Below are 12,749 nucleotides of genomic sequence, written 5' to 3'. Positions count from 1 at the left end.
GCTCTAAGAGATTCTATTAGAAATCGCTCTATTAGAATAACATTATATCATGTTCAGTTAAGTTTAAAAAAATATCACGAAAACGAAAATCAAAAATTTAACTTAAAATCCAAGATGGCGAGGGTAGAAGCCTCTTACCTCTACCCTCGACATCTAGGATTCTAAATTAAATTTTTAATTTGTGTCTTCTCGATGTTTTATTATACTTGACTAGCTTTTGATAATGTAATATTATTAGACAGCACAATACCTTACAAAAAAAAGTAGAAAATAAGGATTCGCTCTATTAGATATCGCTCTAAGAGATTCTATTAGAAATCGCTCTATTAGAATAACATTATATCATGTTCAGTTAAGTTTAAAAAAATATCACGAAAACGAAAATCAAAAATTTAACTTAAAATCCAAGATGGCGAGGGTAGAAGCCTCTTACCTCTACCCTCGACATCTAGGATTCTAAATTAAATTTTTAATTTGTGTCTTCTCGATGTTTTATTATACTTGACTAGCTTTTGATAATGTAATATTATTAGACAGCACAATACCTTACAAAAAAAAGTAGAAAATAAGGATTCGCTCTATTAGATATCGCTCTAAGAGATTCTATTAGAAATCGCTCTATTAGAATAACATTATATCATGTTCAGTTAAGTTTAAAAAAATATCACGAAAACGAAAATCAAAAATTTAACTTAAAATCCAAGATGGCGAGGGAGGAAGCTTCTTACCTCTACCCTCGACATCTAGGATTCTAAATTAAATTTTTAATTTGTGTCTTCTCGATGTTTTATTATACTTGACAAACTTTTGATAATGTAATATTATTAGACAGCACAATACCTAACAAAGAAAGTAGAAAATAAAGGATTCGCTCGATTAGATATCGCTGTAACAGATTCTGTTAGATGTCGCTATAAGATATTCTATTAGTGTTCTGTTAGAATAACATTATATCATGTTCATTAAGTTTAAAAAAATATCACGAAAACGAAAATCAAAAGTTTAACTTAAAATCCAATATAGCGAGGATAGAAGCCTTTTACTTCTACACTCGAAATTTTGGGTTCTACTCCAAAAATTTCGTAAACACGCCATCTTGGCGTGTATTCGAAATTTTTATTTGTGCTTTCACGATATTTTTTTTGTACTTGACAAAATTTAGATGAGGTAAGGCAGAAAATAATAAGGAGAAATTACACTTTATAATTTTTAGAACTTCTATGAATTTTTCCTCAAGACTTTAAAGCGATAAAATAATGCGATTTGTGGTTTTAAATAAATAATTTAAAACTACAAGTTTCTCATCTTTTATATTTTTTTAAAATCTAATCTTATTGCACCTTAAACTGATGTCAAGTGATTTGGATAACGTCCATTTATCATTAAATAAAAAATCGCATTAAAATAAAGTTTCTTACTAAAATTCCGAGAACTAGTAACTGTTAACTATTTAACTACCTACTGAAAATTGTGGATTGCAGAATTGTATTGGCATAGTTTTTTGAAAAAAAATTAATAGAGAATCTAAAATACACCGCTCTTTATATCTCAAATTCTGATTGGGTAACTGCCTTATATTTTACATGTATCGAAAGACAGTGCCAAACAGAGTAAATATCCACCACCAAATTATTTGTGAAAATTAAATGAAAAGTATTAAATGCATATTCAGTATTAACGCATTTTCAGAGAGGAAAGGACTCTTAAGGGCGGTGATTACGGAACACAAAGTATCAAGTATTAAATCAGCAAAGATATTACATAATTGGTTGAGTGAAATATTTGATTAATTTAACCACTTACTTCCAACTAATTTTGTAAGCAAAAATTGGTTATTGCAAATTCTTAAATTTGTCTGACGCAAACACCATCTGGAGGCTTTATATGTCAAAACAGAAAACTCCTGGTATTCCCTGCAAATTGAAAAGCAAGGATCCCTTTCTATATTTGGAATGAAATCTTGAAAACCTAGGGGAAAAAATAGCATTATTATCGTTGATATAGATAAAAAACAGTTCGGTCAATTATTAAATTTAACACACCTCTTTTACGATGCAGAACGCGCAGTAAAAATAAACGAAACACTCCGAATAACTTTTGATCAAATGATCGGATTAACACGTACTAGGAGTCAATCTTAAAAGTTAGATGTGGTATTTAAAATTGGGAGGTGGATTTTAAATATACGACATTTTAAAATTCGATTTATTAGGATCTATTCGGCTGATTTCCATTAAATTTCGAATTTTACCATTTAAAATTACGTACTTTAAAACTATGTAAAAAATTGTATATCTCGCAATTCAAAAATTTTTCTATCTTATCACACAAGATAATAAAAAACGATAGTCAAAAAAAAAAAACTTTTTTTTCGTATGGAATTATCTTTAAATAAATAATTTTGCCATTTTCTGCAAGAACTTTTCAATTCTCGTAAAAAAGTTTTTAAAATATGGCGAATTACGTAAAAAGTAAAATTAACATTGAGGGATTCAAACCATATTTGCCAGAAATGTTTGAATTTGCTGATGATATTGCTGCACTCACTCGAACCCGGGGGGGGGAGCTCTCAAACAGGCCTTTCTTTCCTTGGAAAAAGAGGCAAAGAAAATGCATCTTTTAATCAACCAAACCAAAACCAAATACATAGCGACTATCAGTTTTAATGACACCAATCTCGAAATACGTGACTATAACTTTGAAGTAGTCAATAATTTCACCCATTGCTCTGTATTGAGCACTGATCTGTATTAATGAATTACGTAACAAAATAACAGCTGGTAACAAATGTTTTTATGGAGTACACAAACATTTTATATCTAGTTTCATCAGCAGAAGAAAAAAATTACTGCTCTACAAAGCTTTAATCAGACCCATAGTTACATAAGCTGCTGAAACGGGGGCAATGACTGAAAGTGATAAGGAAGCTTCAATGGTTTTTGAAAGAAAATACTGCGAAGTATTTTTGGGGGTGTAAAGTTAAAGTGTAACGATATTTGGAGAAGAGAAACAAATTCAGCTTTTTAAAGGATCTACAAAGAACCAGATATTATAAAAATTACATCAATTTAAAGACTAAAATGGGTTGGACACCTGATTCGAATGAATGATGACAGAGCCACCAAAAAGATCTAGAGGGAAGCTTGGTACTTGATTCTGGAGAGGGGTCCCACCCCGGTCCGCCATCGAAGAAGATGAAATATTATTTAATGTTTTACCATATAGTAATTATTTAACTTTTCTTTTGAAAGAATTTTGTAAAGCAATCTAAATATTTTAACGTTTCATAAATTTATTAATGCTAATTTTGCAGACAAATTTGACATCAGACGGGTCTTTGCAGGCAAATTTCCATATCTATCTTATGAAGAATTTAGAAAATCGACAGGAAAAATATTTGGAACTTTGCGTGCTACATTACATTAGGCGGGGCTTTACAGACAAATTACCTTAGCTATCTTTATGAATAATTTAGAAAATTGACAGGAAAAATATTTGAAACTTTGCGTGCTACATTACATTAAACGGTATTTCACATACAAATTTCCATAGCTATCTTTATGAATAATTTAGAAAATTGACAGGAAAAATATTTGAAACTTTGCATGCTACATTACATTAGAAGGGTCTTTACAGACAAATTACCATATCTATCTTATGAATAATTTAGAAAATTGACAGGAAAAATGTTTGGAACTTTGCGTGCTACATTACATTAGACGGGGCTTTACAGAAAAATTTCCATAGCTATCTTTATGAATAATTTAGAAAATTGGCAGGAAAAATATTTGGAAGTTTGTGTGCTTTTCTTTAGGTTCCAATGGAATGGGGGGAAAAATTCCAAGGTGGAATGGTGTTAGTAAACAACTTAGTTTCGCTAGATATAATGAACCAAAATATACTTACCAATTTTTTCCCGCATAGGTTCACCAACTTCATAATATATTCTTATGATAAACGCAAATTGGTAATGACGGTTGTGATATTCAGTCCTGTGTGTGAATTCGGGATCTACAAGAGTTCTGTTTCGAACCTTGTAGGGAGGAGTTTCTATTGTAATAATACGCCCTGTTAAATGAAAATTACATTATAAAATGCGTATGCAGGTTGTGTCGCAATAACGTGACCAAAATGAAAGAGCAAAGAAAGAATACAAAAATAATCAAAAACTCACATAGAGATTCAAACAATATTCAGAGCCACTAGAAGGGGTTGCAAATTGTGCGTAATATACAATGACAGTAAACAGAGCTGCAATGGCTTGGGAAATAGAACATTCGCCTTCCAAAGAGAGGATCAAGGTTCGAATCCCAGCGGGAGCTGGTTGATACGAATTCTGATCCAGGCTCACACTGACCATAGTGCTGATATAAAACATCCTCAGTGATAGACGAATCACAGGTTAAAACCCCCTTACCGTAAGATGTTTTCGTGTTTTTTCTCTCCATGTAGTGCAAATGCAGGTCAGTTCTATCGAAAAGTCCTCCATTCTAATTAGTTTGTCCAACGCTTGATCAAGGAGTTCCCTTGTTTTCTGAATTGGGCTCAAAATTGCAAGGCTATGCTGTTGAAAATTGATAGTCGAAAAATTTAGAATTGAATTGCTTGTTCAGTGCCGGTTGTAAAATGAAATAAAAATGGAATAAACAAACGCCAATTTGCACCATTTATTTATATTGCATTTGCATACACGTTACACTTATTTGACCAATACAGGAGAACGTCGAAAGTTTTTGGCAGACGGTTGAACGCGCAATCAATGCTGATTAGAATGACGCACTTTCTACAACAAACGTATAATTTGCTAACTCTTCTAACGGCTCTCAATATTGTTTGCAAGCCTAGGTTTTTGATTCTTTTTGTTTTGCTTTGTTATTTCTTTTTATGCATCTGCGTTTTGTTTAGGAAATTCTTAACCGAAAAATTCCTAATTAGAAAAATTAGTTACTAAATTCGCATTTATTCTTATTTTTCAATTTTTTAAAAGTTTAATTTTTTATACAAAAATTGACACCTATTTAAACAAAGATGTATTCTTCTTTGTTGCTTAAATCTTTTTCCCTACGTCTAACAAGATTCCCAATACATCGTTTTCGTGTAAAAGTTAGTTTAATCGAAAAACTCAACTGTACTATTTGTATACTGTAAATACAACATCACAAACGGTTATTTCAGCTATGACACCCTCTCCACACACACTAAAAATGTCACGAGGAGCTTTTGAGGCCATGAAACCTTGATTAAAAGTAAGAAGAAGGCGGTTTTGAAAATGCAACAGTTTCTCAAATAGACATTCCTTTACTTACATTTCTTTTCTTTTTTTTAAAAAAAAAAGATTCCGGTCAAACAGAGCTTCCTCTTTCGAATAATTTAAAACATTTAATGGCATGCATAACTTTTAACTTTAAAATAGATGGGAGCTTAGTTACTAACGTTGGAGACTGAATGTTAAGAATTGAAAAGATGCATAATTTATACTTTTAAGTACCTGAGTTGTTAAGTGCCTGGCGTTCGCACTCTTGGCGTTTTAATTTACTGTCAAAATAATGTCTTTATATGCTACTTGTCAACAGTTTGTTGCCACATGTACTCTTAAAACACTATAAAATTGTCATTTAGTACATTTATCCTTTGAGATCTGTGAAATTTAAATGGAAAAATAAATTAATAATGTGTAGTTAAATACGACTAAAAAATATCTTTCCCTAATAAATATCAATCTCTTCCTACACGTCCCTTAAAAATTTTTTTCACTCAGCTCTTAAATTACAAGTAGTTAAAACGGGGAGGAGGGAAACTGAATCTCATCAAAAAGAAAAATTAAAGAATACTAACTTGTAAAATTAATTAAATGCTTAGAAATGAATGGAAAAAAACATGTTGTGAAAATACTGGAATACAACACAAAACTTTACACCGTGAGAATTTTTTTTATTTAATGATTGAATGTAAGATATGTCAACCAAATTAATATTACTTAAGAGGATAATTTAAGTTAAAGAATCAGTTTCGAAAATGTACACACTCTAAATATTGAGTAATGAAAATTAACACCATCGTTGATATTTAATTTCAGATAAATATAAGTATCCTTTTTTGAAACTGTTAGAAGTTTCGCAACCTACCAAACCATAGCATTGTTCAAATGTCTAGCAACTTTAATATGGTACAAGTTTGATCACATTATCGTACTTCTGACTTGATTACACGATACTAATAAAGCTAAACTTGAACGGAACGTCATACTATTTAGCATCTTAATAAAGCTTCAACAAGGTTGTACCTTTTGATTTACCATCATTTCAGAGAATCAGTACGAACATTATTGACAACGATTAACCTTATTTTCCTGAGAGTACATTTATATACTAAAATATACCTGACATTTTCATTTAATACCTCACATAGGTACATTTATACCTGATGCTTAACTTAGGTATATTTATACGTGAAATATAACTGACATAGATACATTTGTATAAAATATACCTGACATCTATAACCACAGAAACCACAGGTACAATTTAACTCCACCTTTTTATGGTTTCGTCAAGGCTCTGTGCCATTTCAAGTGTCGAAGTATAATGGTTAAATGTTAACTTTTTCTCTGAGAGTATATAGATCATTTTCATAAAATATATCCGTCATTCATATGAAATTCTACAACTACCGAAACGGGATACAATTTACCACCTTTTTATGGTACAGCAAGGCCATCTGCGTTTTCTGTTTCAAAGTACAGATATTATAATTCAATGTTAACTCGTTTTCTGAGAATATATAAATCATTTTCATAAAACGTACCTGCTTCCATATGGAATTCCACAAAGAAATAACAGCTTTGTACACTTCGCTAAAAATCTTAGTAGAAAATAAAATTTAAAAAATTTACCAGGAATCGGAGATGACTGAGATTCCTCATTATAGCGCATAACAACATCTCCTAACTTCTCAAATTCAGGAAAGCCAACGAGGTCATTTTTACCGTATGTAATTTTAGGTATCAAGTTAATGTAACCAATTTCTTGCACGTTTTCCTCCCCAGGTGGAAATCTCTGCAGCCATAATCTAATAAAAAAAAAGATATGTTGAAGGTACATAATTAGTGCTTGAGTTGTAAATGCAATTTAAATATTGATTGCTTTTTATCTTAATTTTTAAACTGAGTGCTAATTCTGTATTTATCATTCAATTTAATAATTGAAAAATGCAGGAAATTTAAAATGTCTGTCTTTTCCCAGGCGTAGAAATACCTACCTCTGAAAAACAAGTTTCGCTGCAAATTTTTCAGGACATAAGAATTTCATAGGAAAAAAAAAAGAATCACGGGAATTTAACCTGCATCAAATAAGTGTACAATTAACAATTTCAATGTAACTCATCAGATTTTTATTTGATTAGAAGCAGTGTTTCTTCAACCTTTAGATGTGGGGACCCCATAATAAGAGAATTCGCAGACTTGTTCAAAATCGGTTTGATTGCGTTTCAAGCTTTGTGCATTTATGATGAAAGTAAAGCCTCTTAGCACGTTTTCGAACTGGTTTTTGTTTGTATTCAGAGCAAAGGACAAGCAGTTATGAGGAAAATATTACTTTTTGACTTGAGGCTAGACAGAACTTGAAGGTAACAGTTAATTTAGCCACGTCATAAAATCAAAGGGTGGAACGAATCCAAAGTTGTGGTAAAAAGCGTATGTCCTCATGTTAATTTTAAAGCGAAATATTGGTGCATTTTGAATCATAAGCAGCCGAATTTGCTCGGTTTAACTTTAAAAAGGTATCGAGTTCAAGCATGTGACAGCTCAGATTGTTCAGTCTAAAGCTTAATTACTGTGCTTGGAATAAGTTTCAACTAAATACCTGATTAAGTTTGCATCAATTAAAGACCTTATTTGAAAAGTATTCAAATTACATCTTTGTGCATTTTGTTTTCCTATCTTGTCTGATTTGTGGTGCCTTCAGTTTGGCAGTCGAATTGGCTGTAGGTAGGGCTGGATTAAGCCAATGATTAGGGGCCCCCTTAAAATGGATTTTTTGAAAGTAAATTTTAAGGAATTAAGAAAAAGCAATGATTTTTCAAATTTTTTCAAAATGTTATGATTATTTTTTAGTTCTAATTTAATAAAATAAAGTAAAATGTAATATATTATTATTTATTTTTAATTTAAATATTCTTTCTTAAATGAAAAGATCTACAAATACTTTTATATTTGAATAAATAAAAAATATACGAGAAAAAAATTTAATCTAAGGGCCCCAAAAATTTGAATGGCCTAGGGCCCCGCGAAAGCTTAATCCGACCTTGGCTGTAGGTGTACTAGTTTGCGACTTGTACGCACATGAAATGGCATGCATAAACATGAAAGTGAGAATGAGACTATCTCTATTCAAACTAAGAACTATTCAAACAAGACCCTTCAAAACAATATTTAACAATATTTATTTTTCAATGTTCCAATGCGGTCAAGTGACACTGAGATTTCCAATCAGGTATCTAAGCCTTGACTCATATAACGATATGGTAAATTTGGAAATCAACAGTACAGTGTGTTGCTGAGTTCGGTTTAACTATGTAGACAGACCAAAACAGCTTTCTTTTCTTCATAAATCTTTTGTTAGTTCTTTAATTTACATTAATGAAAATTTCATCTCATTTTCTCCTTATATAAATTTTTAGTATGTTACGTGAGATTTCTAGAAAGATATCATGTTTCCGATTGAAATTCTTGTTTAATTTACAAGGGATTTTTTTCACCATTTTTTGCTAATTTTAAAGACATTTTTGGGGATTCTTTATGTCATCAAAAAATCCGGGCTCTAATAATACCATTCAAGTTGTTGTTGTTGTTAACGTATGCCTGTTTAGGCAGAGAGGGTGCGATTGTTCTTGTTTTCCAGTGGCACCATCTATGGCCAAGAATTCGACTTCCAAGAATTCGACTTCTGCCACACCATACGTCACACCCGTTTATAGGGCGGACCCAATCATTCTTTCATCCACAGATCGTAATTTTGACCTGAATTAGAGAACGATCGATCTCCAATCCAGTACCCCCAGAGGTATTGATTTGTTATGGGAACATGGAGGACTTTTGCAACTCGACAGATGTAACGTGCATCAGTCACTTTACTGCACGGGGAGTCTTCGGCCGGTGGGGTTCGAACCCACGAACTCTCGGACATGGACCCAGCGCCCTACCGACCAGGCTATCCCGGCCCACCATTCAAGTTGAAACTACTAATTAAATCAAGCTGTCGTGTAAGTTTTGTATTACGCAACCCTACTCAATAGTATGGTTTAACTTTACTAGAAACAATGGATTGCACTCTCATACGTTAGCTTCAGTAAGGCCCCCGTAAGTAAGATTTGAAGTAATTGTGCATTTATTTTAGTTTTCGATGCTTCATATCTTTACATTTTGATGGCGTGGTTAACGTTACGAAGACAAAGATGCAAGCACACTGTTTATAACCGTTAAATGTTGTTTTCTGTTCAAGCTTACCTTTAAACTAAATAGATGAACAGGGAATTTACTCAATATATACACAATAATAAAGTTTCACAAAAACAATGTTCATTTTTTTACCAAATTAATAATTAAAAAAATTCCTATATTTTTGTTCAAGGCACTAATAATGTGATTGTAATTTTCCTAAAAGTATTAGAAGTGCCTTTTTGAAGTGCTTGTCTTGGAGCATCTAGTATAACAAATTTTACATCATATATTAAAGAATTTAAAGTATTTTAATAAAAAATACATATATATTTACCTGAGTCCTATGATATGGCGGAGTGAGGCGTTTTTCACATAGACCATTTTTGATGTATCAACCACAGTATTGTTGAAGGTGAACTCTAAAGTTTCACATGTTCTTACCTTCCAATGGGTGTTAAGTTTCAACCAATTATTGGCATGATTCATCAAGGTCCTGAACAGTTATAACATTGTAAGGAATTGCTAATTTTACTTACATGCATGTTGGGGTATGTTCATATCATAAACAACTATAATTTTTGTGTGCATAAGCTAAGGATGTTATTAAAAAGAATGTAAATTTGTTTTTTTAATTGTTACTGTATAACCAGCGTTGAACAGCCAACCTAATTCTGAGTTTACGACAATCAATTTTCTGCTCCGTAATCTTGCAATTTTGAACCCTACACAAAAGACGAGATAGCTCACAGAACAAGCATTGAGGCAAGCTAACCTTGACGGAGGACTTTTTGATGGAACTATCCCGCAATTGCCTTACATGGAGAGGAAAACCACCCACTGTTAGCCTGACGGCAAGGGGACTCTAACCCATGATCCTTCCACCACTGAGATTATTTCACGTCAGCGCTGTGGCCTGTACGAGTCGGGGGCGTAATTCGTATCAACCAGCCCTCTCTGGGATTCGAAACCGGTTCACCACATTGGAAGGCGAATGCTCAAAACTGCGCATAATTGTTGGCAGCAGTGGTCAAGAGAAGGCACTGCTTCAAGAAGATCGGGCTCTGCGAGTCGAGAGCAGAATTCTTATCTACCAGCCTCCGCTGTGATTAAAACCTGGGTCACCTCAGTGATAGGCGAATGGTCTATCCTTTGATCCAACGAGTGCAAACTGCTTGTCAGTTTAAAAAACTAAAGTATACATATACAGTCAACTGAAAGTGCATATGTGCTGATTTCTGAATTTTTAAAAGTTACAAAATTGCAATTTTGAATAACTAATACAAAAATTGTAAAACACAAACAAAGGTATATTTGTAGACATACCTTGCATACTTACCAAGTTTTTTCCTTCTTCCAGAATGAATAGCATGCACAGTAGAGCGCCTATTATCCGAATGGCAATTTACTGGATCGTTCAATTATCCGGATAGTTCAAGGATCATGAGTTTTTCCCACCTTCTCTCCCCTCCCCCCCGGCAAAAGAATAGCATCACTGTTTCTTCAATTTCAGAATGTCTGAAAAGGTTGAAAAAAAATGGCTTGTTTCTGTCCATTTGTCACCTTTAAAATTATCTCTCGTTCATTCTTAGTTTCACTGTGGCAACTGGCAAGTAGTTTCTTATAAGAGAATTCATCATCATCAATATCTCGACAGTCCAGGTTGGGACTTGACTTTCTCAAGAAGTTTTAACCAGGCCAACATTTTTCCTGATAGCGGGAACTAATTTCTTCTTTTTTTCATCCAAGAATTAGAAAAAGGAGCTGAAACATGATTTGAAATGCTCTCTCTCTCTCTCTCTGTCTTGAAACACATTTTGACGGTTAATTTCGTAAAAATAAAATGTTATAAAAGTTAAATTTTTTTGAACTCATCATTTTTAGTATACTATAATTGCTCCTACAATTACCAGTCTTAAACTGCAAAACGTATAAAGAGAAGTTACTAAATAACATTCTCATAACTGTTTCTTCAAGTTGTCCAATTATTTGACCTATCATTAACGGCCCTCGGCCTTTCCAATCGGCCATGGCCAGATTTCGTAGTGGCCATCTAAAGTGTTTAAGGTTTCAAAATGGGGAAAAGACTTTCCAACCTTGTTCCTGCTCACAACCTGCTAGTCCTGATCACCTTCTTTTTTTCCTTGGTGCTTCTTTTAAGCAGCTGCTGGTTGATTGGGACTTTCTGCAGATATATGAGGAACTGACGCAACGGGGCCTTCTGGACCTGGTCTAGACTTTCCTTCTCCAGGGGAATGTGTAACAACAATTATTTGGATTTTTCGATATCTAGATTTAATTTGGTCCGGACAATCGGCTCTCTACTGTATTTTTATAATAAAATGGAAAAAATAGTCGAAAAACTTACCGACAAGGCATTTGCTTTACCATTCTTCGCTCAGACAACAGTCTATTATAAATATATATTACATAAATACTCTCGAACTAATTCACTCCCATCTCTAACTCATTTGCTTATTCAAATTATTTTTAAAACTGGCTCACTCCCTAAGAAACTTATTCATTTACTATACTGAGAAACTAAAAGCAAGAAAGGTTCCCAAAGTATCTCTCTCTAATCGGACTGAATTTTTTTTTTCACAAATAGTTTTTCAGTTTCTGATTTCAACGTATAAAATTTATTTTGTCTATATCACAGTAATTATTAAGGTATAAATTATCAAAAATTACAATTTTTAACTTGAGTGTATTATTTATCGTGTATTCATCATGATTTTTTTTTGTAGTAACTTACATCTTCTTTAATTTACATCTCTGCAATCAATACGAAATAGATGAACTGTTTTTTATATATATTATTCCACAGTTAAAAAAATCTAACTGTATAAAAAATTCATCTTGATTTGCAAGGAACGTGACGTACAATCCTTGTATGTCATTCCAGTAACTATAACGCTTATAAATGAGTAAAGCCGGACTGCTGTAGGTTAACCCCTTAATAAATCGGTTAATTTTCAAGAAAACGTCCATAAAAGTGCCTATTTCGCCATATACACGTATTTGATCAGTGCTGACATCTAGTCTAAAATAAACTAACTATCTGCAATAACCTTAAAAATATCCTGGTACTGCCATCTGGTGTGTAAAATGAGAAATAAAATGTTTTCCGGTCAAAAGAAATGAATTAGTTTTATTCTTACTGGAGCGTTACTACTGAACACTCCAGCCTGGAAATTTCCCGGGAGCGAGAAATAGAGGGCAAAACCTCACCCCATCATTTTCACGGGAGCGAGAAGGAAGGGGTTAATATAAAGCGAAATTAAATGTCATTAATGGGAAATAAATAATTTGGCAC

General features: G+C 32.8%; 1 protein-coding gene across 7 annotated transcripts in view; it reads right to left on the bottom strand.

Moving 5' to 3' along the window:
- Positions 1-12,749, bottom strand: part of LOC107441698 (uncharacterized) — an 80,762-nt gene that overhangs the window by 12,805 nt on the left and 55,208 nt on the right. For 5 of the 7 annotated variants that reach the window (XM_071183219.1, XM_016055049.3, XM_071183220.1 and 2 more), the window contains 4 exons: positions 9,771-9,929; positions 6,893-7,068; positions 3,907-4,068; positions 1,804-1,968 (listed from right to left, as the gene is read on the bottom strand). In XM_071183219.1, coding sequence (XP_071039320.1) covers positions 1,804-1,968; positions 3,907-4,068; positions 6,893-7,068; positions 9,771-9,929 — 662 coding nt within the window. The remainder of the gene's footprint in view (positions 1-1,803; positions 1,969-3,906; positions 4,069-6,892; positions 7,069-9,770; positions 9,930-12,749) is intronic. The other 2 variants (XM_071183223.1, XM_071183224.1) reach the window with 1 other exon arrangement.

This window comes from Parasteatoda tepidariorum, chromosome 7 (genome assembly GCF_043381705.1).
Source record: "Parasteatoda tepidariorum isolate YZ-2023 chromosome 7, CAS_Ptep_4.0, whole genome shotgun sequence".
Classification (NCBI taxonomy): Eukaryota; Metazoa; Arthropoda; class Arachnida; order Araneae; family Theridiidae; genus Parasteatoda; species Parasteatoda tepidariorum.
The sequence above is the reverse complement of the archived record's forward strand: the minus strand, read 5'-3'. Positions and strand labels throughout refer to the sequence as shown.